This window comes from Chiloscyllium plagiosum, chromosome 21 (genome assembly GCF_004010195.1).
Source record: "Chiloscyllium plagiosum isolate BGI_BamShark_2017 chromosome 21, ASM401019v2, whole genome shotgun sequence".
NCBI lineage: Eukaryota > Metazoa > Chordata > Chondrichthyes > Orectolobiformes > Hemiscylliidae > Chiloscyllium > Chiloscyllium plagiosum.
The window spans coordinates 7,696,945-7,722,807 of NC_057730.1; the positions used below are offsets into that span (position 1 = coordinate 7,696,945).

A 25,863-nucleotide genomic window follows, 5' to 3' on the forward strand; every position below is an offset into this window, starting at 1 on the left:
GATAGGATATATATCTATTTGGAAGAAAATTGGATTTATCAGTGATAAGCAGCATAGTTTAGTGCAGGGAAGGGCATGTCTTACAAACCTAGTAGCATTCTTTGAAGAGGTGACAAAGTTGATTGATGTGGAAAGGGCTGTAGATGTCATATACATGGACTTTAGTAATCCATTTGGCAAGGTTTCCCATGGTAGGCTGGTGAAGAAGGTGAAGCCACATGGGGTCCAGGCTGTGCTAGCTAGATGGATAGAGAACTGACTGGGCAACAGGAGACAGAGAGTAGTAGTGGAAGGGAGCTTCTCAAAATGGAGACCTGTGACCAGTGGTGTCCCACAGAGATCCATGCTAGCACCACTGTTGTTGTGATATACATAAATAATTTGGAGGAAGGTGTAGGTTGCCTCATTAGCAAGTTTGCAGATGACACCAAAATTGGTGGAGTAGCAGACAATGAAGGGGACTGTCAGAGAATACAGCAGAATATAGATAGATTGGAGAGAATAGCAGAGAAATGGCAGATGGAGTTCAATCCGGGCAAATGCGAGGTGATGCAATTTGGAAGATCCAATTCAAGAGCGAACTATATGAAAAATGGAAAAACCTTGTGGAAAATTAATGTACAAGAGAGATCTTGGTATTCAGGTCCATTGTACCCTGAAGGTGGCAATGCAGGTCAGTAGAGTGGTCAAGAAGGCATACAGCATTGTTTTTTTCATTGGATGGGGTATTGAGTCCAAGAGTTGGCAGGTCATGTTACAGTTGTATAGGACTTTGGTTAGGCCACATTTGGAATACTGCGTATAGTTCTGGTCACCACATTATCAAAAGGACATAGATGCTTGAGAGAGTGCAGGAGAGGTTCATGAGGATGTTTCTTGCTACAGAGGACGCAAGCTAGGGGGAGAGATTGAGTAGATTAGGATTATTTTCATTGGAAAGGAGGAGATGGAGTGGGGACCTGATTGAGGCCTACAAAATCATGAGAGGTATAGACAAGGTGGATAGCAAGAAACTTTTTCCCAGAGTGGAGGACTCAATTACTAGGGGTCACGAGTTCAAAGTGAAAGGGGAAATATATGTGCAAAGTTCTTTACGCAGAGAGTGGCGGGTGCCTGGAATGCATTGCCAGCAGAGGTGGTAGAGGCAGGTACGATAGCATCAGTTAAGATGTATCTAAACATATACATGAATGAGCAGGGAGCAGAGAGATACAGATCTTTAGAAAATAGGCAACAGGTTTAGATAGAGGATCTGGATTGGCACAGGCTTAGAGGGCCGAAGGGTCTGTTCCTATGCAAGAGGGTTCTTTGTTCTTTGTTTTTTGCCACCAATCACTAGTCCTCCTCCAAGGCACATGCTATCCTGACTAGGAACTATGTTGGCATCCCTTCTCTGTCACAGACTCAAAATCCTCGGAACTTCCTCCCTAACAGCACTGTGGCTGTACTGGCACGTCGAAGACTGCAGGGATTCAAGGACATGGCATCTTCACCAGGACCATTATTGACTGGCAACAAATGATGACCTACCCAGTAATGCCCAATTGTAACAAACACATTTTAAAAATCTGCCTTTTCTGTAAAAACTGTGATATCACTTCAATCGTATTGCAGCACAGATTTGCAACATGTTCCCTTCTTGTCAGATTGATTTGATACTTATCATTAAATCTAGTGTGGTCTGTTCCCTTGTCAATATTAAAACTCTCTCGTGTATATTTTCTAAATTCATTGCTGCTACCACTCTAGCTGTTCTGCTTCTATTATTGTAAAAATAAAGCTTCCCATTATAACCACAGTGTTTTTGTTATGTGCATGTACCTGGTATAATTGAGAGCAACTCATGTCAATTGGAGCACATTTTGAGAATTAAGATGGAAATGACACAACTAGTCCATACTCACCTGCTAGCGAGTAAAATGTTGCTGGTATAGATTTGTACCATTATGTTTTACTGGTGCTCCCTTCAGAAGCTTATAGTACTTAGGCTGCACTGTAGACCATAGTTGATGGATCAGTTCCTATGTCCTGCTACAGATGAATATTTTATGACTTGAAGGTGCCAGTGTTGGACTGGGGTGGACAAAGTTCAAAATCACACAACACCCATTTTGAAAGCTAGTGTTTCCAAGTGTACCTGTTAGACTATGACCTGATGTTGTGTGATTTTTAACAATGAATATTTTAGATTAACAGGGTGGCTCAGTTAACCTGATGCTTGAGTAGAGTAGAAGATGGGTGAAGGCAGAATAGTTGACTTGGGATTGGGCGAGTTTGTCAGGAGAAGGGGCTAGTCCAGTTGGGACAGGGAATTGGCTGGGATAAACTGGGTTGGGTGGGGTGTTGCTGGTATGTGAGGGGTCAGTGGTCAGAGTTCTGTTCAGGGTTCAATAGGGTCAATCAAAGGTTCAGGTGCGTATTAGAGAGTCCTGGAAGAATCAGAGGGATGGGGGAAGTCAGGTGTCAGGAGCAGATGGAGTGAGGCAAGGTAGTCAGGAGAGGTTGGGTGTTAGGGGCTGGTCAGGAGTGGAGAGGAGAATAGTGAGTGAAAGCCGTGAGGTGGTCAGTGGAAATCTAAATTTGGAGATGGAGTCTTTGGAGGAGGTTTCCAGAAAGCATAAGAATTGTCTGTCGGAGGTTTCAACTTCCCAGACAATGGAGTCAATATTTTGGACGTCTGTTGGGTTTTGGCATGCATCTCTGTTCATACATCTAGTCTTCAGCTATCATGAGAGAAAGATCAAAGGTTAATGTCTGAAAAACAGAGTACTTTTCTGCAGAAACCAGGGACGAAGATTGCATCGACAAATGCCCACATGAATTTCCAGCAGACTTTTTAAAATAAGTCAAGTGCTCTGGGCATTATGTTCTAATCACAAATAACTGTAAAAATAACTATATTCCAGCTTAACAAAACTCAAAACAAAAGCCTTGTATAATTTTTTTTGGTAATCACAAATCACTTTCTGTATTATTCAGTTGTGCATCCGAAAGTGAAAGACAGTGTGATATTATCTGCATGGAGTGATAACCATGTTAAAATAAGCATTTGGGTAATGTTTATTTTTATTATTCATGGTAAGTGTCAATGCTGGCTTAGAGTCATAGAGGCACAGAGCTTTACAGCACAGAACCAAACCGTTTAGTTCATCTCATCCATTCTGACCAGTTATCTTAGACTGACCTCATTCTATCTGCCAGCATTTGTCAGCTTGATCAATATTTAATTGCCCACCTCCAATTGCCCCTTGGAAAATGGTGATGAGCTACCTGATTGAGCTGCTATCAAGCAAGGGCACCCATACTATTGTAAGGAAAGAACGCCAGCACCATGACCAAGTGACACTGAAGGGACAGTGGTATATTTCCTAGTTGGGATGGGGAGTAGCTCAGAGGGGAACTTGCATGCGGTGGTCTTCTCATGCATCTGCTCTGTTTGCCCTTCTGGATGGTAGAGGTTGCGCATTTGGAAGGTGTTGTCAAAGGAGTCTTGCTGGGTTTCTGCAGTACAGTTTGCAGATGGCACAAACTGTGTTGATGACATATGGTGTGAGTGTTTAGACTGGTGGTCAGGGGATGGTGCATGTATCCAGGCGAGCGAAGAGTGTCAAGTCACACTCTGATTTGTGCCTTGTAAATGGTGGACAGGCTTTAAGGAGTCAGGAGGTGAGTTCTTCACTGCAGGATTCCAGTCTCTGACATTGTAGCCATTATATTTATCAGCTCAGTTCCTAGTCAATGGTAACCCACAGAACATTGATGGTGGGAGACTTGGTAATGGCAATACTACTGAATACCATGGGAAAGTGGTTAGCATTTTCCATCTTGGGGATGGTCATTTCCTTGCACTTGTATGCCACAAATATTACTTGCCATTTACCAAGCAAGGAAGTTGCCCAGGTCTGGCTTCATATTAAACTGGACTGCTTCAATATTTCAGGACTTGTGAATGGTGCTGAACATTGTTCAACTGTTAGTGAATATCCCAGTTCTGATCTTACGAGCGTGGCGAGGGGGGGGAGGTGTCATTGATGAAGCAGTTGAAGGACACTATCCTTAGGAACTCCCGCAGAGATTCAGGGAGCTGAGATGACTGACTTCCGACACCCACAACCCTCTTCCTACATGTTACATATGATTCCAAAGAGCAGAGGGTTCACCACCTGATTCTAAATCACTTCAGTTTTCTAGGGCTCCTCCATGCCATATTTAGGCAAAATCTGACTTAACCTGAAAGACATTTGCTCTCACCTCACCTCTGCAGTTCAGATGTTTTGTCCACTGAGATCAGGAAATAAGTGGGCTTACCGAAACCAAACAGAGCACAAGTGTCCAAGTATGTGCCGCTTAGAGTCATGGAGATGTACAGCACGGAAACAGACTCTGCAGTCAAACTCGTCCATGCTGACAAGATATCCCAACCTAATCTAGTCCCATTTTCCAGTACTTGGCCCATATCCCTCTCAACCCTTCTTATTCATATACTCATCCAGATGCCTTTTAAATGTTGTAATTGTACTAGCCTCCCCCACTTCCTCTGGCAGCTCGTTCCATACATGCACCACCTTCTGTGTTGAAACATTGTCCCTTCGGTCTTTTATATCTTTCCCCTTTCCCCTAAGCCTATACCCTCTAGCTCTGGACTCCCTAACCCCAGGGAAAAGACTTTGTCTATTTATCCTATCCATGCCCCTCATGATTTTATAAGCCTCTGTAAGGTCACCCTTCAGCCAATGACGCCCCAGGGAAAACAGTGCCAGCCTGTTCAGCCTCTCCCTGTAGCTCAAATCTTCCAACCCTGGCAGCATCCTTGGAAATCTTTTCTGAACCCTTTCAAGTTTCACAACATCTTTTCTACAGGAGGGAGACCAGAATTGTACACAGTATTCCAAAAGTGGCTAATTGTGTTGAAAACCCTTCTATCGCTGCAATAATTGACAGGAGACTGAGAAGCCAATGATTATTTAAATTTGCCTTGTGTTTTGTGGATGGGCATATCAGGGACATTTTCTACTTTGACAAGTCGGAGTCTGTATCGGAGTCAGATATACTGGAACAGGATGGTTTGAAATGCAGGTAATTTTGACACGCAAGTTAAATAAAGGAATTGTTCGATTGAGACATTTAAGAAGATACAGACTACTTATTCGGATATAGGTAATGTGCAAGGATTTGAGGGACAAACAGGAGATTGGCATTGGGTAATGAAGCTCATTTAATGAGGTGGTATAGGGACAATGGGCCAAATGGCCACCTTCTGAGCCACAGCAATGCTTTGCTTCTGCTAGCATGTTGTCAGGACTGCATGTTGCAGTCTTTTCCCCACCCAGGCGTTTCTCGATACAATGTGAAGTGAATCAAATTGAGTGATGACTGATTTCAGCGGCGAGACTGAGTTAGAGGTGTAGAATATTAGAGTTGCACAGCAGGGAAACAGACCCTTTGATCCAACTCATCCGTTATGAACAGATATCCTAAATTAATCTAGCCCTATTTGCCAACATTTGATCCATATCCCTCTAAACCTTTCCTATTCATGTACCCATCCAAATGTCTTTTAAATGTTGTAATTGTACTAGCCCTCACCACTTCCACTGGAGCTCATTATGTACACGCATCACCTTCTTCATGGAAAGGCTGCCCTGTAGGTCCTTTTTTAAATCTTTTCCCTTTCACCTTAAACCCACACCCTCTGGTTTTGGACTCCCCTACTCTGGGAAAAAAAAACACCTTGGCTATTCACCCTGTCTATGCCCCTCATGATTTTATAAACCTCTATAAGGTTACCCCTCAGGCTCCAGCCTATTCTGCTTCTCCCTTTGGCTCAAACCCTCTAACCCCAGCAACATCCTTGTAAATCTTTTCTGCACACTTTCAAGTTTAACAACACCTTTCCTATAGCAAGGAGACCAGGGTTGAATGCGGTATACCACAAGTGACCTAACCAATGCTCTGCATAGATGCAACATGACCTCCCAGCTCCTATACTCAATGCATTGACCAATAAAGGCAAGGTACCAAATGCCTTCTTCACTATCCTACCTACCTGCGACTCCACTTTCAAGGAGCTATGAATCTGCTCCTCAAGGTCTCTTTCGTTCGGCAACACTCCCATGAATCTGCTCCTCAAGGTCTCTTTCGTTCGGCAACACTCCCCAGGACCTTCCCATTAAGTGTACAAGTCCTGCCATGCAGTACCTCACATTTCTCTAAATTAAACTCCATCTGCCACTCCTTGGCTCCCATTAAGTGTATAAGTCCTGCCCTGATTCACCTTTCCAAAATGCAGTACCTCACATTTCTCTAAATTAAACTCCATCTGCCACTCCTTGGCCCATCTGATCAAGATCCCGTTAATCAGAGGTAACCTTCTTTGTTATCCCCCAATTTCAGAGTCGTCTGCAAACTTACTGACCAAACCTCCACTGAAGATGATTGTAAACACATCATCTTCCATACTCACATGCCAAACCCACTGTTTTTCCCGATGGGGAGATTTGTGGAATCTCCCCTTCCCATCAGTTGTTTAATCATCCACCACCGTCTTCAAAAGAAAAGTTTCCTATGCCCCCGCCCCCCCCCCCCCCCCCCCCCAGTCAGAACAGAATTAAATAATTCATTCACAGCTCAACATGGCCAGCAGTGGTCTAATAAGTGCTGTAATAACTGGCAAACCATTTCCCCTTGTTCAATTCCTATGCGAGAGATCTGGCAGAATTCCAGCCTGTGGAGGAGTTTGTGATAAATGAAAAGTACTGGCATTTTGTGCCAGGCAGCAATTTTTGTCCGAACTTATTTTCTGAGGAACGCAAGAGTGTGGATTGAAAATAACAAATTTGTAAATTCAAGATCGAAATCCAAGCAAACCACCATGTTGACAGAGTGATCTTTAGCTCACTTCTCTCTGTGCCATAAACTTTCTGCCAACTGTACAAACTGCGAGCAGGAATGCCCTAAGCATTACCACTCCTCAATTAATCCACCCTCACCATCCAGGGAAATTGCAACTGTACAAAAGCACAGGGCGCAATTATAATTCAGGCAACTGTTGGACCAATTCATTGGGGGGGGGGGGGGGGGGTAAAGAAGGCAAACTCAATTTAAAATTGGAAAACGTCGCCTAGAAATGAAAGCCAGTAGTTTGTTAGGGGCTTATAGTGCTTTTGACTTAAGCAGCAAGTCAGTTACAAAGCTGCTCATGCTGTTTCACCCAAGTTTCCATTCCTGAGATGTTCAAGTCCAGAACTGCAGTTTGGAGAATCGCTGTCCATGCCCCTAATCTATCACTCATTCCCCACTCCCCACCCCACCACCCACCAAAACAAAAACTGTTACCTCTCGTTAATTTCCAAACAGCAATACTCAGCCGGAACAAGCCTGACTTCTGAAACAGTACAAGGCAAGGCGGGAGCTATTTCTCCACAATTGCTCCACCACCCGGGGAGGTGGGGGGAAAGAGTTAGGTCAGGGTTAGCACACACACTCACCGACACCACTGATGTTCTCTTCACAGGAGTACCATATGCCAGTGTGGAAATAACGGAAGACAAAGCGATCATCGCCGGTATCCCAGCTGTAGTGGACCTGGTCCGGTTTGGAAGTGTTCATGGTGCTAGTGCGGTTCAAGTTGATGCAGTTGAATCTGGTCTCCTTGCTGCAGTTCGGCTTGGGCACTTTCTGAGTGCCCTCACACCAGTACGTGGTAATGAAGGCGGTGGTAGAGAAAAGCAGCGCCACTAGGTTTAAGGAGGCTGCCAGCAGCGCCCGGCACTTTCTGCTGGTTTTCATCACTGTCCCCCGCTTACTTTGTGTTTTTTTTGTCAGTCTGGGTAGCAAATTCACTCCAGCCTGGATGCTGTCCTCCGCCCTCTCTTAAGCGTGCCTGGTACCTGTCCCACACTGAGGGCAGAAAGGCTGCTCTTTCTCCAGCCTGGAGGAGAGAGAGGACACCGCAGCATTTTCCACTGAACGCCACATCGTGCAGAATTACCGCTGCCTCCCTCTGACAGTCAGTCACCTGCCTGCCTCCCTGCCAGTGGACAGGATTCACTGAGAATTCACAAAGCCAGCCCCCTCTCCCTGAGCACTCCCTCCCTTTAGACAGGCTGAAATGGCATGCCATCTAACGCACGGGGATGATCATTTTCCAGTCAAACCACACAAGAAACTATGGAAGTGTGAATCTTATTTTGTGAAGGAATTAAGTAAGTAATTTTGAAATTAAGGAGATAGGAACAACAACAAAAAAATCAGGAAATGAGTGACAATGAAGGGGAGAAAAACATTTACAAGCTAAATATCTTTAATTTCAGTAGACTTATAGAGATGTACAACACGAAAACAGAACCCTCGGTCCAACTTGTCCATGCTTAAATTAATCTAGTCCCATTTGTCAGCATTTGGCCCATCTCCCTCTGAACCCTTCAGTCCAACTTGTCCATACAGACCAGATATCCTAAATTAACCCAGTCCCATTTGCTCCCATTTGGCCCATATCCCTCCGAACCCTTCCTATTCATATACCCATCCAGCTGCCTTTTAAATGTTGTAATTGTACCAGCCTCCACCACTTCCTCCGGCAGCTCATTCCCCATAGAGTCATACAGCATGGAAACAGACTCTTCAGTCCAACCAGTCCATGCTGAACATAATCCCGAACCAAACTAGTCCCAGCTGCCTGCTCCTGAAATTGTGTTCAGGCTGCTAATGAATTTTTAAAATAGTCATGGTCCCAATACCAACTTCTGAGGAACCAATGCAACACACTTGATATTTGTATGGCACTATTAATGGACAAAATACCCCATAACTAAACTCTTCCTATTGGAATTAAAACAATCATTATTTTCTCCCCTCATTTTGATTCTAAAGCTATTTAGAGCATTGAAACAAAAGGAGAAAGCCACAAAAATTTGCAACAGAAGTCTGTTGCTTACACTTTTTATCCTTTAGTTACTAATTCACAGCATGCATCAAGCTAGCAGCTCAGATTATTTTGTCTGCGATATTAAAAGTGGAACTGTTCAGTGCTAATCAAATGGAACTAACTCATCCAGATATCCTAAATTAATCTAGTCCCATTTGCCAGCACTTAGCCCATATCCCTCTATACCCTTCCTATTCACATACCCATACAGATGCCTTTTAAATGTTCTAATTGTACCAGCCTGAATGTCGAATCTATCTCATTAATTGTCACTTTGGGATGATGTGGAGGTGCCGGAGTTGGACTGGGATGGACAAAGTCAGAAGCCACATGACACCAGGTTATAGTCCAACAGGTTTATTGGAAAGCACAAGCTTTCAGAGCACTGCTGGTTCGTCAGGTGAAGTGACTTTGGGAGATAGATTGCTGAGGGAAAAAATGTTAATTACCTCACAAGTATCGAGTCCTCTTTTAGTCAAAACACTGCAACAGGATCGAACCAGGAGTTAATGTTGATGTCATTTCAAAATTAAAACATCACTTTTCTTTCCCCGCTTACCAATCAGAGATTGCAACATTCTAAATAAGTGTCTGTTTCCCCCAGAATTAGATCTTAATGTTGGTGGCACGTATTGTGTTATATTGTTTGTCAGTATGTGTGAATGCTAACAGACTTGGTTTAAAACCTGGAGTAAGTGTGTGTGTGCTTGGCTGTGGCTCAAGTGTTAAAACCAAGACAATGTTAGTACATCAGTCAGCCTGTTATAACTCACATTTTATTTGAGATATTTTCTAATGAACCTGTTGTGACTGGATCAGTTAAGAATTAAAACCTAGACATCTAGACTCAGTGGTAGGGACAATGTATCCACTTACTGCATTTCATTCAACAATGTGACCTCCTGAACAGATGAGCATACGTTTTTCCCTCAATGTTGTTGTTGACATTATCGTGGGGTTGGCCTATTTTCCGGGCTCAGGGAAGTTGCCGGTTAAGAGTCAAAGTGACTGCACAGCAGTTCACTGAGGCGACTGGCTCTCACTGCATGGGAAGCCTGCCCCTAACGCTCAGTGCTCTGTGCAGCTTCTTCCTTACCTGCTGCTGGGAAAGGGTTTGTTCCCCACCATGTCAGCTCAGGGTTTACTTTGCAGGTTTGCCCATGTGAGGAAGGAACAACTCAGCAGCTTCTGCCTGAGATTGGTCAGGTCTGGCGCAATGTGTCCAATTGTGGGCACCACATCAGGGTCTGGAGAGCACTGCCTGGAAATGTGATGGACGCAGGTTCAAATGAGGCATTCAAGGGGGCATTAATGTGCAGGTGCATAGGAGGGAAGGCAGGAGACTGACAGCTGGGTAATTGATGCTCACTTAAAGAGTCAGTCCAGGTACGATGGGCGGAACAGTCTGCTTCTGTATGTAACACTTCTGTGATTCTGAGTACCCACAGCCTGCTGGTCACAGACCTGTAGAGGTACAGCACCAGGAGAGACTGGTAGAGGGGGATCCCACAGCAGAAACCAGCAGAGAAGGACCAGCACAGAGGAGTCCAATGGAGAGGAGAGCAGCAGAGAGGGGGTGAGCAGAGAGAGGATCTGCAGAGAAAAGTCCAGTAGAGAGGGGACCAGCAATGGGGGTACCAGTAGAGAGGGAATCAGCAGAGAGATGGGACCAGAGTAGAGGTGGGTGTAGGTGATCAACTTGAGGGAACCTGCAGAGAGGAGTCCAGCAGGAACAGGACCAACAAAGGAGGATCTAGTAGAGAGAAAACCAGCAGAGGGGAGGGCGCGTCCAGTTGAGAGGGGACCATCAGAAATGGAACCAGCACAGACAGGATCAGTGGAAGGAGGATCAGTACAGAGGGTTCCAGAAGATTGGACAGTGACAGACAGGGGTACATTGTGAAGCAAACCTGCAGAGAGGGGAGAGGTACAGCAGCAAGGAAGTGGCAGAGATGGGATTGACAAAGAGAAGACCAGCAGAGTAGAGACTAACAGAAAGGACTCTAGTAGGGAGGAGGGGATGGAAGAGGTAGGGGATGTGAATGGAAGGTGTCCAGTAGGGAGTAAACGGGCAGAGAGGAGACAACCACAGACTTGCAGCTCATAGGAGGCAGAGTGCACAGAGATTGGTCTACAGACACAGACAGAGTTTTCTCGAAATGTCTGGGCATTCGTATCTGAGGAGGCTGAAGGAGTCCCATCAGCTGGTGTCAGCTATCCATCAGCTCATGTGGGAAATCCTGTTGGACCTTGTGGCTGTGTGTTACCTGTCTCTGTCAAAGCCACCATCACCCACAGCCATTTTATCTCTTTACCCTTCCAGGGTTTTGTGGGAGAGACATCCAGTCAGTAAGCCATGAAATATATAGACCAGGTCACTGACAGGCCAATCATGTGATCTATTTGGTTGGAGTGTATGATGATCCCTGTCTATCCATGGAAGAAGACATCCTTGTCTCAGTGGCCTGTGCCATCACTCAATCCGTGTTTGATATGGACTCCCTCACTCTACCTGCAATCATGATGACAGCACTTGGAAGCTTTGTCAGTACGTTACTCACTCTCTGCTGCTGTCCAGTGAACTGCCTTTACATCAACCACCTTCAGAGTTTGGAGAACCCTGTAGCCTCCAATACAGATACCACCCTCAGTTCCACCACCAGTTCTTTATTTGCAGACTGTGAGCAAAAGAGTGAAAACGCGGCCATCACTCCAACTTGGTCGCTCTGACCATTTGAGATGGTCTGCGTGTGTCCTTTGTGTGTAAACCCTCAGAACAGTTGAACTCTTTAATGTCAACAGGAATGTATGAAATAGGCCATTCTCAAGGCTGTGCTGCTATTCAAGTAGATAGTGGCTCATCCTCTACCTCAGCGCCATTTTCCTGCACTATCTCCACATTCTTTGATGTCATTAGATCTGGAAATCCAACGATCTCAGTCTTAAATGTAGGTAAAGGTAAAGTTACCAAACTACAATTAGACTATAGGGTTGCTCTCTCATTAGATGGAGATAACTGGTGGTTTAACCTGAGGGTCACCATACCTCAGGTGATGGGAGAGTTGAGAAGGACAGCCCTTCATGGTAACCTCAGCCTGTGCAGGAACTGAACCCACAGTATTAGCATCAATTTGCATCACGAACCAGCCAACTGAGTTAAACCAACTCCCAACCCCCACTCTTAACTATCTTCAAGACTGATTGCCCCATTCCCCTTTGGCACAGAGATTCCTATAGGTTTCGCTACCTTTTGAGTCGAGAAATCCTTTCTCAACTTGATCTTGAAGGACCTTCTCCTTATTCTGAAACACTGTTCCCTGGTTATAGACCCTGCAGCCAGGGGGAAACATCATTACTGCATTTATTCTGTTAACCCTGTCGAAGATTTGCATACTTCAATGAGATCACCTCTCATTCTCCTGAACTCTGGTAAACCACAGGCCCAGTTTCCTCGGAGGGCAATCCACCCCTCCCAGAGGTCAGCCTGATCAACCTTTGATCCATTCACTCGATGGTAAGTGTATGCTTCCTTAGCTAAGGAAGTCAAACCTGAGCACAATACTCCAGATGAAGTTTCAACAGGACTTCTTTACTCCCGTACTCAAGCCCTCTTGCAGTGAAAGTCAACATACCATTTGCTTCCTAATTTATTGCTTCTCCTGCCTTAAGTGGCTCATGAACAAGGTCCCTTTGGTCTTCAACACTTCCAATCTCTCACTGTTTAAGAAATGCACTTGCATAAGTTATGAAGCAAATTATATATTCACTTTGGAAAGTAAATCAATGTCATTGTATAGACACCAGCACTGTCTTACTGCATGAAAGTGAATTTGTTTACATTGCGTCTTTGTGCTTGATGAGATTCAGTTCCAAAATATGCAGATATAGTGGGAGAATGCAACTACTACAAGATGGCACAGTGGCTCAGTGGTTAGTACTACTGCCTCGCAGTGCCAGGGACCTGGGCTCAATTCCACCCTCGGGTGACTGTCTGTGTGGAGTTTGCGCATTCTCCTGGGTGTTCTGGTGTCCTCGCACAGTCCAAAGATGTGCGAGTTAAATGGATTAGCCATGCTGACTTGCCCATAATGTGCAGAGATATACATGCAAGGTGAATTAGCAATGGGCAATGCAGGGTTACAGGGATTGGTAGGATGTTCTTCAGAGGGTCAGTGTGGACTTGATGGGCTGAATGGCCTGCTTCTGCACTGTATGGGCTCTCTGCTTTCTGGTCTTTAGGCAGTAAAGTGGACACCGTCTGGTAGATATCCTGTTAAAACTTTACCTGTATTGTACTGTGTGGGTATATTAGCTTGTTTCACACCATTGTTTTTCCAGTGGTGGCTGGAGGTGTTTGGGTCACTGCAGAGAGGTTGCTGAGATCCTGGAAGCATTCTGTATGCTTTCAGAAGAATCCTGATGTTGCACCCTGACACTCTAAAGACTGCAGCTCACCATCGCCTTCTCCAGGGCAATTAGGGATGGGAATTCAACGTTGGCCTCACCAATGATGCCCACATCCCATGATTGAATAATAGAAACTTCCCCTTTGCCAGTCATTCAGTGGAACACGGCACCTCATTATTTCCCAGTGTCTTAGGTGTTTAAAATAATGCCTTTTATTTCTTTCTGCATTGTTAGTTTGTGAGAAGGCAAAGGTTTTAAAACCAAGGATTACTACATGTTTTGAAAGCAAGTGCTCATTGTAAGCATTGTTGATAGAGCTGCTTGTTGGAGCAGTGGTGAAGGTGTGGTTGCAGAAGGTGTGGAGCTGAGGGGTTGTGTACAGAGAGAATTGGTTGGAATGTGTAGCTGGCTGCTCTGAACTTTAGAGAGTAGTTATTGTGGGCAGCACGGTGGCACAGTGGTTAGCGCTGCTGCCTCAAAGCGCAAGAGACCCGGGTTCAATTCCTGCCTCAGGCGACTGACTGTGTGGAGTTTGCACGTTCTCCCCGTGTCTGCGTGGGTTTCCTCCGGGTGCTCCGGTTTCCTCCCACAGTCCAAAGATGTGCAGGTTAGGTGAATTGGCCATGCTAAATTGCCCATAGTGTTAGGCAAGGGGTAAATGTAGGGGTATGGGTGGGTTGCGCTTCGGCGGGTCGGTGTGGACTTGTTGGGCCGAAGGGCCTGTTTCCACACTGTAATGTAATCTAATCTAATCTAATTGATGAAAAAAAGATCTTCTGCCAGGCAACAGCTGAGTGATTGGTTCTCAGCTAGTGGGGGGCTGTCATTTTATTTTATTTATTCATGGGATGAGGGCATCACTGGCTAAACCAGCATTTATTGCCCATCTCTAATTGCCCTGAGGGCAGTTAAGAATCAACCACCTTATTGTGGATGTGACTTAAGTTCTGATGAAGAGTCATCTAGACTCAAAATGTAGGCATGCCCTCTCTCCATGAATGCTGCCTGACCCGCTGTGGTCTCCAGTACTTTTTGTTTTCAGTGTCAATGTTTCATAATCGTTCACCTGTAGCTAGTAGCTCTTTGTTCAGTTTAGAAATGTGGTCAATGTTTTCTGAGAACCCGGGTCTGAAAGTTAGGTAAATGGAGGCATCTTTGCTTACTTTTTAAAAACATTAACTTTGGTGACCACTCTGGCAATATTGGGTCTTCTGTTCCAGTGTGCTCCATCAGTGGGGCGTTACAGGTGCCTCTGGAAGGATAGCTGGGAGGGGTGGGGGGACTCTTCAGCCTTTCGTTGATGCACAGCTGCCGCGCGTTCAGGGCCTTTCTCACCTCACTTTGTCACCTCCTGCGTCTGCCTCTTCGCCGAAGAAGTGATGCACCTTTCCCTTGGAATGACTCCTGCCATTGCCTGTGCATTTGCAAGCTGAGTGTGGGCCTTTCATTGGCACAGCAGTGGGTTGCTCACGAATATGGGCGGCATGGTGGCTCAGTGGTTAGCACTGCTGCCTTATGGCTTCATGGACCTGGGTTTGATTCCAGCCTTGGGCAACTGTTTGTTTGGAGTTTGCACTTTCTCCCCGTCTCTACATGGGTTTCCCCTAGTGCTCTGGTTTCCTCCCACAGTCCAAAGGTGTGCAGGTTAGGTGAATTGGCCATGCTAAATTGCCTATAGTATTCAGGGTTGTGCAGGTTAGGTGCATTAGTCAGGGGAAATATAATGTGGGGAATGGGTCTGGATGGGTTACTCTTCGGTTGGTGTGGACTTGTTGGGCCGAAGGGCCAGTTTCCACACTGTAGGGATTCCATGATTGGCCCCATCTGAATCTGTAATGACTGTGTCTGTGTGGTGCTCACCACTTTGGGTGACACACAATTGACTGCTGACTGCCATCTGCACTGGTGCTGAGTATAGACCATCTCCATGAGCTTGCACCTTCAGACTATTACTCACCAAGGAGGTCGTGTGGGAACATACAGGAACTGGGCACAGCCCACTGCAGCAGTGGGCCCTGCGGGTAAAGCATACATTCAGTCACTAGTCTTCTGCTACTTCAGCCAGTGATTGCCTGAGTTCATCAGTTGCGGGTTGATAATCCTCCTGCCATTAAATGGCGATCCCTTTTCTCCTGATATTCTTGAGAATGGCTTTCTGAGCTAAATTTGCCATGTATGACAAAGGGAATTTGAATAAATTTCAAAAACTTGTGAAAATCACTTTTATTTTCCAGTTTCCTTGGATCAAGACAGACACCAGTGGTTACATAAATTAGCTCAAAAATTGTATCTGTGCTACATTAATGTTGCATTTTTGGTTATTAGACACAATTCCCACTCCATGCTTTGCTTTCCTCAGAAAGTACAAAATTCCATGTTACCCAATTTTTATAGAATACAAAATCAATGGTGGTAAGTGCTTTGAATATACAATGTTGTCAACAGACGCCGTATTGTTGACTGTGTGGAATGTCTGCTCACTAAATGTGTTAATGCTCTGATCATCCTCATTAATCAACCTGTCTGGTCATTCCGTGTGATATTGGGTAAGCTCCTTTTGTTTGTTGGAACACTGTATCTATCTTGCACCTAGCCCTGTCTTGCCAGGTTGTTAAACCATCTGTTCTGGCTTTGGATTCCTGTATTGATGCTTCCAGTGTCCTCTGCTCCCACATGTCTATGTTGTAGAAAGCTGGACAATCGCTGTGTGAGACCGTGCAACCTGTGCGGCTTACCAGGTTTTATTTTGAATGAACCACTTTGCCAAGGTTAGACATGGTGAACAAAGCCTGCAAACTCTGTCTGCCTACAAGGATGACTTCATACTTCTCGCTGCGTTTTTGCGATTTCCAAGTTGATCCAAAAGCAACTTCTGATTTGCTTCAAGATGGGCAGAAACAGTCACAAGGTCAATGATTGTATCAGCTAGCGCTGTCCCCAAGAAATCTCAATCACGTCCACTGTCTTTGCAGTTCATAAAACAATCTGTTGGCTCCTCAGGTCACTTTCATTTTTTATCTCTGTGTGCTGGAAGTGGGGCCAATGTTTATTGCCCATCCCTAATTGCCCAGGAGATGGTAGTTGGAGCTGCCTTCTTGAACTACTGCCCACAGCACTGTTGAACAGCCAGCCCCAGGTTTTTGATTAGGCTACAGCATTTGACCATGGACTGCTTCAGTATCTGAGGAGTCATGAACATTGTGCTGTTACCATCAAACATCTCCTCTTCTGACCTTATGATAGAGGGAATGTAGCTGGAGATGTCTGAACCTAGGAAACTACCCTAAGGAACTGAAACAGAGATGTCCCATGGTTGAGGTGACTGACATCAAACAACAACAATTTTTCTCTATGGTAAGCATGATCTAGCCATCAGTGAGACTTTTCCCTTGCATTTCCACTGAGGCCAGTTTTCCTGGTCTCCTTAATGCAACACTCCATCAAATGCAGCCTTGATGTGAAGGCTGTCACTCTCGCCTCATCTTTGGAATTCAGCTCTTTTGTCCACGTTTGGACCAAGGTTTTAATGAGGTAAGGAGCTGAGTGACCCTAGTGGAATCCAAACTGAGTGTCACTGAGCAGGTTATAGTTAGGTAAGTGTTACTGGGTATCATTGTAACTTGGATTGGTTCCAGGTTGTTTTATTGGCAAGGTATTGGCGTTTGTGGTTGCCTCACAGTGCCACAGAGACAGTTTCGATTCCAGCCTCCGGCGATTGTCTGTGTGGAATGTGTACATTCTCCCTGTGTCTGGGTGGGTTTCCTCCGGGTACTCCGATTTCATCCCGCAATCCAAAGATGTGCAGTTAGGTTAATTGGCCATGCCAAATTGCCCATAATGTTCAGGGATGTGTGGGTTAGGTGCATTAGTCAGGGATAAATATAGAGTAACAGAATTGGGGGAATAGGTCTGGGTGGGTTACTCTTCGGAGGGTCAGTGTGGACTTGTTGGGCCAAATGGCCTGTTTCCACACTGTAGGGATTCTATGATAGTTTAGGATCCATTCTGACAATGGATAAACTGTGAGTCTCCAAACAGTGTGAAAAATGTTAGATTTGAAATTCGGTAATATTGCCATAATATTGTCAGGACCCATAAGCCTTTGCAATATCCATTGCCTTCAGCACGTGGTATCATGTGGAGTGAATAAAACTGGCTGAAGTTCTGGCATTTGTGATGCTGGGCACCAGTGGATGAGGCTGAGATGGATGATCCACTTGGCACTTCTGGCTGAGCATTATTGAATATTCTTTGACCTTCACTTTAATGTTGATGTGAAGATGGTGATATTTTTGGGGCATCCTCCAGTCAGTTGTTTAATTGTCCACCACCATTCACAGCTGGGTATGGCAAAAGCGTAGAGCTTAAGTCTGAGCTATTGGTTGTGGGATCACTCAGCTCTACCCATCGCCTCAGGTTGATGTCATGAAAGTAGCCCTATGTTACAGCTTCATCAAGTTGCCCACCTTTTCTTCTGGAGTCAATCCAAGTCTTTGAACAATCTGACTCTTGTCAGTGTATATCCAGATATATGAAACTGAAACAGATTATAAAGAAACAACAGCTTATGTACACATGTGATTCTTTCTCAGTGGACTATGTAAAAGGGATAACTTGAAAATGCACTTTTTTGTTGTTGTGAAAAGCAAATTATATCTATACCTGTTATAGTGATTGTAACGAGGTCAGCCAGGTGGATCTCATAGAATATGAGTTCCCTGACTGGGGCTGCTAATCTGGCCCAGTTAGGGAGCCCTGGCTGACAGATATAATCAGGAGTCAAGAGTGTGGAGCTGGAATAGTACAACAGGTCAGGCAACATCCGAGGAGCAGGAGAATCAATGTTTCAGGCAAAAGCCATTCATCAGGAATATAAACAGGAGTGTCCGGGGTTCTGTTAACTCTAGCAGCCAGGGCTGAGCTAGCTGGGTCAGTGTCATGCACAATGACTTGATTTGATTTGATATGATTTATTATTGTCACCTGTACCTAAATACAGTAAGAAGTTTTTGTTTTGCATGCAGTACAAGCAAATCGTAGCATACAAAAATCACAGGGCGATTGAACAAAGTGAGGAATACAAAGTTACAGCTGCAAGGAAGGTGGACAAAAAGCAAGATCAACATTAGATTTGAAGTTCGAATATTGCTAGTGATTTTTGCAGCCTTAGAATTGAGGTTTAAAAGTGCAAAATGATTGTAAGAAATGTGAGAACAAGATCTGCTGTTAAGAGCTCGCAGAGTCGTCCTATGTTGGCGCTATCTTGAAAAGAAACGCAGTGAGGGGATATCGGCCCTTGTGGAGTTATCTCACCTTTATTTTTGGCCTTCATGTCCTCATGTGTCCTTGCATTATATGTGAGGTAGTCTCCACATTTTGCATACCACATCACCGGATTCTGGCCATGACGATACTATAATAGGATGGTGAGGAATCAGGCAGCAAACAGACCCCAAGCAAAATATGGGTCTGCATTGACAGTCCATCTGAACTGATGTAGAACTTTGTTTGTTATGAACATCAGCTGGATGTTTGGAAATTCTTTCCTTCCTGCTCCTGAACCCTCCCATCACTCGAGATCTGGCTCTCCGTCAGTATCAGGACCAATAGCAGAGTGAGAAACTCCAGTTAGGACAGAGGCTGGTATATTCAAAGGTGGTTCATGAAAGGAAAGCAAATTGAATCGAGATGCTCCAAATTGTGACTGATTATGATTAAACAATCCCAAAGGAATCATTTACAATGAATAAGAATTTGATAACAAGAGGATGCAACATCAGTGGGAGAACTGAGAGATTATTGGAAGAAGTGGCAAAACTTGTGATCACCATGTATAAAGCCCTTCTACCTTTCAACTCACCAGAAGGGACATTGTAAACTGCATGTGCTCATCTTGAAAGTTCTGGTCAGTTGTTGTGCACTGATATTATTTCGTTCAGTCTTTGTGAGAGAAAATAACTACTTCAATAAAGTTATTTGACATTACTGTTACAAATGTGGTTTGTCTTTGGATGTTAACTTAGGGTAGAATGGAGGACTCAAGTGATCTGTTCTCTCTTCTGCTGACGGTAAACCTGGGTTTGTTCCAGGTTTTATCAATGGCAAGGTGTTGACACTTGTGGATAATAGTTTAGGATCTCTCCTGACAATGGGTTAACTGTGAGTCTCCAGACAGTGTTAAGAATGTTAGGTTTTGTAAATGGTTATATTTAACTGTCTATCTAGTTTGAAAATAGAATGGAGCTGGATGTGTAAATTATAACTAATTAGCATTTCTACTTAGATACAAGATACAATTTATGTTGTGGAGTTAACTTTGAGAAGGGAAGGGTCTATTTGCAGAATTGTGTTCAATGAAAAAGGACCCTGAAATGCATAGACAACTCAGTCTGCCATGAGCTGAGATAGAGATAGGTAGTCTCAAAGGTTCACCTGCAGTTATGCTTAAATTAACAAGACCAGATCCCCATGGATTTAGTATAAGGTTGTAACCTTTGCCTGGCTTGAGCTACAGGAAATTCCTTCAGGAAAGGAATGGAATTAAATCTTGTGAAGGTAAAAATTATGCTGGATTGCTTCAAGAAGAATTGAAGGTCTGCTTCAGGCTCAGAGTGGAGTTTAACTCTAGAAAAGGATTTTGGGTGTGGTTGGGGCAGCACGGTGGCTCAGTGCTTAGCACTACTGCCTTACAGAGGCATGCAACCAGACTTGATTCCAGCCTCAGGCAACTACCTGCATGGAGGTTGCACATTCACCTTGTGTCTCTATGGGTTTCCTCTGGGTGCTCCAGTTTCCTCTGACAGTCCAAAGATGTCCAGGTTAGGTGGGCTGGCCATGCTAAATTGTCCTGTAATATCCAGGGGTATGCAGGCTAGCTGGATTAGCCATGGTAAATGTGGCATTACAGGTGGTGGATAGTTGGGTCTGTGTGGGATGCTGTTCAGAGGGTTGGTGCAGACTCAATGGGCTCAATGGCTTTGTTTCTGCATTGTAGGCCTTCTACAGCACTATAAACATAAAAGGGGAAAGTTCTCTACTGAAGTATAACTTGTCCACACACATAGCATTTGTCTACACAAATATTGCTTTTAGTTTATCTTTTACGGTAAAGTATTCAATGTGAAATCTTTCTGTCTCATCCCTTCACCTAATCACTGGAAGTTTCAACATTTTAAGTTTTTGATCTTTATAGAGAGCCTAACAATGCATAGGCTAGGTAAATTTAAGGCATGGTGGCTCAGTGATTAGCACTGCTGCCTTACAGCACTAGGGTCTCAGGTTCAATTCTAGCCTTGGGTGACTGTCTGTGGGAGTTTGCACATTCTCCCCCTGTCTGTGTGGGTTTCCTCTGGGTGCTCCAGTTTCCTCCCACAGTCCAACAATGTGCAGGTCAGGTGAATTGGCCATTCTGAATTGTCCGTAGTGTTAGGTGCATCGGTCCGAGGGAAATGGCTCTGGGTGGGTTACGTTTAGGAGGGTCAGTGTGGACTTTTTGGGCCGAAGGACCTGCTTCTACACTGTACAGAATCTAATCTGATACAATGTTTAAAAACCTTTAATGGACTTCATAACAGTTCAGTTTTAATTTGATAAATACTTATTAGTCACTGTTATCTTTTCAATTGATCTATATTTCCCATTTAAATAAGTACTATTTTACTTATTGTAACGAACAAATAAACTAAACGCATTAAGGTTTTTCATTTGGCAGTGCTTACAACTGTCAAAGCCAATATGTATCACATGTAATTATTTATTTTAAAAAACTCTTGAATCTATAAACCCATGATGATAAAAATTATATTTTAAATGATCAAATGAATATTTACAATGATATTTGAATGATTGAAAAATAATTGTTCTTTATTTCAATTATTAAAGGGCAAAGTATTCTGCATTCTGGCTAAAACTCCGATTCACAAACTGTTTTTGTTTAATTTGTTAACTGATTACTTGGTTCCTATCCTTGACACTTGTGTTAATTTGAAACCGATCCATCAGTGTTGGAGACTGAGCTCGTTTCCTCGTTTTATTGAAGCAATTCTACAAAACGGTTTCAGCTTGGCAGAATGCAGTAAAACCACTTCACTCATAGATGGTTTCTTTGAATATTGTAGAAATAAATGTAAAAGGCAAGACATAAAGAGTTGCTGATGATTCATTGCTGTGCCTCCATGAATTATAAAAGAGAGCGAGAGGTTTGTTAATTTTTATGGTGATACACCCTGCATAGAGACCAAAAATATCAGGAATTAAAGTTCAAATGTTACACTGCATCAAAGACCAGGGGACAAAACACTGTTAGAAGTGACAGTGTGCTCAACAGGAGTTTGGCTTGTGAGACCCCAATATGGAAGGCCTGTTGCATCTTGTTCCCCTGTAATGGGATCTTGGGACTTCCCCTGGGAACAAGGCACCCTGGGTACAGACATCCTGCCCAAAGAGATCAGAGGTTGGCATCTCTGTGAAATGGCACTACTACTGGGGAGTGCAGTATTTTAACAGTTCTGCTAAGCTTAGGATTGGTCTCAGGTGTAGTACCTTTAATGGCCACTTTCTTAGCATATCGTGGGTTATTGCTTGACTGCAATGGTGGCACTGTTGAGTTCTGTTCTTTCCTGGGTTTGAGGCTACATCCACAATTCAGTGATATTGGAGTGACTTTGTACTGCAGACTTCAAAATAAAGCTAAACAGAGGTTTTTTTTTTAAAAAAAGCACTTTTCAAGCTTCTTTTAGCAGCTAGGCACTACAACTGGAACAGATTCTTTTTCAGATTCCAGACTGGGGTATTTTAATTTCTCTCCACCACCTGGATTAATAGTAAGCAGGTGGTAATGTAATCTTTCTTCTCAGTGAGTTGTGTTGAAAGTTAGACTTTTCACAACCAATGATTTAGCTTCTGTTTGTACCTAAACGTTACCTTAAGGTCTCACGTTAATTAAGGTCTCTCAAAGTCAAGCCACCTCATTGGAACCTGGTGCGTACTGTCTACAAAGTGTGGGGTTGTCTCAGGTGAAGGGACAAAATGGAGAGCTGCAGATGCCTATACAAGTGGTGAGGCTTGAGAATTTATTTGCTTCCAAAATCAGTTGTTCTTCTTCTGTATATGGAAGGGCTTAGTATTCTGCTCAGTTAAATCCTCCTAATTGTGCTGTCACCGTATTACTATCCTTATCATGTAACGCAGTTTGATAAGACAATATTGGGGTGTCATTATTTAAAGGTAGAGATAGGGTGAATAGCCAAGGTCTTATTCACAGGGTTGGAGGGTTTGAGCTATAGAGAGAGGCTGAATAGGCTGGGGCGGTTGTCCCTGGAGTGCCGGAGGCTTAGAGGTGACCTTATAGAGGTTTATAAAATCATGAGGGGCATAGGTGAGGTGAATACTCTTTTTTCTCAGGGTAGTGGTGTCCAAAACTAGAGGACATAGGGGTTTAGGGTGAGAGGGGAAAGAATTAAAATGGAGCTCAGGGGTAACGTTTTCACACAGAGGGTGGTGCGTGTATGGAATGAGCTGCCAGAGGAAGTGATGGAGGCTGGTACAATTACAACATTTAAAAGGTACCTAGGTGGGTGTATGAATAGGAAGGTTTCAGAGGGATAGGGGCCAAATGCTGGCAAATGGGACTAGATTAATTTAGGATATCTGTTTGGCATGGATGAGTTGGACTGAAGGATCTGTTTCCGTGCTGTATAACTGTGTGACATAAATAACTTTAAGTAGGAGGCTAAGTATTCATATTGCCGTTGCTGTAAAATGCAAAAAACCATGTAGCTAATCCATCACATCCTGTCAAACTGATATTAATTGTGAGAAGTTTAAATTATATCCATTAAAGGTGTACATACCTCTCAGCAAGCAATGGGAAGGGGGCTGTTGTGGTGCAGTGATAATGGCCCTACCTCTGTGCCAGGAGGCCTGGGTTTAATTCCCATCTGCTCCAGAGAGTGTAACAACAAATCTGGCCAGGTTGTTTTAAAAATAAATCTCAAGCAGGAATGGGGAATTATGGGTGGAGCAGCATGGAGAGGAACAATAAACAGAACGTGCTGGAGAATCTCAGCAGGTCCTGGTAACATCTGTGGAAAGAGAAACGGAGATTGTGTCTTGAGCCCCATGATTCCCAGGTGTCAACATGGTGAAGCTTACCAAACAGGACCACTTGCACGTCAAACAGCATAAGCAGCAAGTGATAGCGCTAAGCAATCCCACAAATAACAGGCCAGAGCTAAGCTCTGCAGTCCTGTCACATCCAGTTGTGAATGGTGGTGAGATATGAAACAGCCCACAAATATCCTCCTTCTCAGTGATGGAAGAACCCAGTACATCAGTGCAAAAGGTAAGGCTGAAGCCCTCCAGAGGGGTCCAGCATCAGAAATGCCAGCCTTCAGCCAATTCAATTCAGTCCACTTCCCGCACATGGCTGAGGGGTGGGGTTGGGGTGGGGGCTCCTCAGCTGAGGTAAAAAGATGACACTTCCATAACCCCATGGAAGGTCGTATCATTGGAACAGATGCGACAGAGATGGTGACATTAGGAGAATGGAATGATGTCCTTACAGGAAGCAGGATGAGTGGAAGTGCAGTCAAGGTATTAATGAATGTCAACAGTTTTATAACAGATATGAGTACACAGCCCATCCTCAGAAATGAAAACAATGAGGTCAAGGGAAGGGAAGTGTCAGAAATGAACCAGGTGAAAGTGAGAGAAAGATGAAAATTGGAAGCAAAAATTGATTATTTTTTCCAATTCCACAAAAGGACAAGGATCATTGTCGATGATGTCATCAACCTACTGGAGAAAGAGTTGTGGGCAAGGGGGAATGAGTAGAACTGGAACAAGGAATGTTCCAGACACCCTACAAAGAGGCACGCATAGCAAGGGGGACATGTGCCTATCCTTACCTGTGTTTGGAGAAAATAGGGCAAATTAAGGGCGAAATTGTTCAAAGTGAGAACAAGCTCAGCCAGGGAATGGAGTGTGGTCATGGGTAAGGCTGCTAAGGCCACATCACAAGGAAGAAGTGTACTGCATTCAAACAAAATGTTGTTTTGCACACTATAATCTTGCGGGTTGAATTTAACCCACTGAGGGTGATATGCTAATGCATTAGAGAGAGGCTCCTGATGGTCACCGCTAGGAACCATATTCTACACTCGACATTCCAAAAACCTATTTCCAGCTCTCAGCCTTGTGTCCAGACGCTGACATTTCATGTCTCAAGAAATTAAATGCCTCACCCCACCCTGTTTCTCACTCCAGGCAGCAGCATCAGATTCCAAAATCGTTGTTGTTTCTGAAACCTTTTTGAAGTTGACAACTGCGGCAGCTGGGGATTAAATAAAATGCAGCAAGAAGTGATGAACAACTCCTGGCTGACACGAATTGTGATTCCAACTTACCTGGCTCTGTAGTTGATTGGACCCCTGTTGAACACGTCAGCTTTCAACACGTGATCTCTTTGACACACAAGTCTGTAAAATTCAGTTGCTGTGTATAGTCATTGCTGAATACAACAAATTATAATCCAAAATCTAATTATCTTAAAATAATTGCACTGTAAAAATTACACCTTCACACTGAAAAAGATTTTGATGTTTGGTCTGCTTGCCTTTATTGGTCAGTGCGTTGAGTATAGGAGTTGGGAAGTCATGTTGCAGCTCTACAGGACATTAGTCTGGCCACTTTTAGAATATTGCATGCAATTCTGGTCTCCATCCTATGGAAAGGATGTTGTGAAACTTGGAAGGGTTCAGAAAAGATTTACAAGTGTGTTGCCAGGCTTGGAGGGTTTGGGGTACAGGGAGAGGCTGAACAGGCTGGGGCTGTTTTCACTGGAGCATCAGAGGTTGAGGGGTGACTTTATTGAGGTTTGTAAAATCGTGAGGGGCATGGATCGGGTAAATAGACAAGGTCTTTTCCCTGGGGTGGGGGAGTCTAGAAGTAGAAGACATAAGCTTAGGATGAGAGGGGAAAGACTTAAAAAGGATCTCAAGGGCAACATTTTCATGCAGAGGCTGGAGTGTGTATGGAATGAGCTGTCAGAGGAAGTGGTGGAGGCTGGTACAATTACAGCATTTAAAACACATCTGGATGGGTATATGAATATGAATGGGCCAAGCGCTGGCAAATGGGACTAGATTTATTTAGAATATCTAGTCGGAATGGGCAAGTTGGACCAAAGGGTCTGTTTCTCTGCCGTACAACTCTATGACTCTCTAACTCAAATCATAGACTCAGATGCACAGATCTTCTTTAATAAAATGTTCTGGGAAAAAAAATAGGGAATTGGATAAGACCAAGACAAGACTTGTAGGTTGTTCTTTGCTATTTTTATAAATGATCAAGTTGTGTGTTTGGGGCATGATTTGCAAATAATATTAAAAGCCGAGTGAGCGTATGGTCTGTAAACTGTGCTGAACAACTGTGGATGGGTCTTCACGTGTTGGGAAATTCAGCTTATATCTGGAAATGGTACATAATTTGGATGAATCTAGCATAATGCATGAGAATAGGGCAAAGGGCCA

At 44.0% G+C, this 25,863-nt stretch overlaps 1 protein-coding gene across 1 annotated transcript in view; it reads right to left on the reverse strand.

The window, feature by feature from the left end:
- The window catches only part of gsg1l (gsg1-like), a 207,117-nt gene extending 199,089 nt beyond the window's left edge, over positions 1-8,028 (reverse strand). The window contains exon 1 of the mRNA XM_043711014.1: positions 7,488-8,028. Within this exon, the coding sequence (XP_043566949.1) occupies positions 7,488-7,788 (301 nt within the window). The 5' untranslated portion in view covers positions 7,789-8,028. The remainder of the gene's footprint in view (positions 1-7,487) is intronic.
- Positions 8,029-25,863: the final 17,835 nt, after the last annotated feature.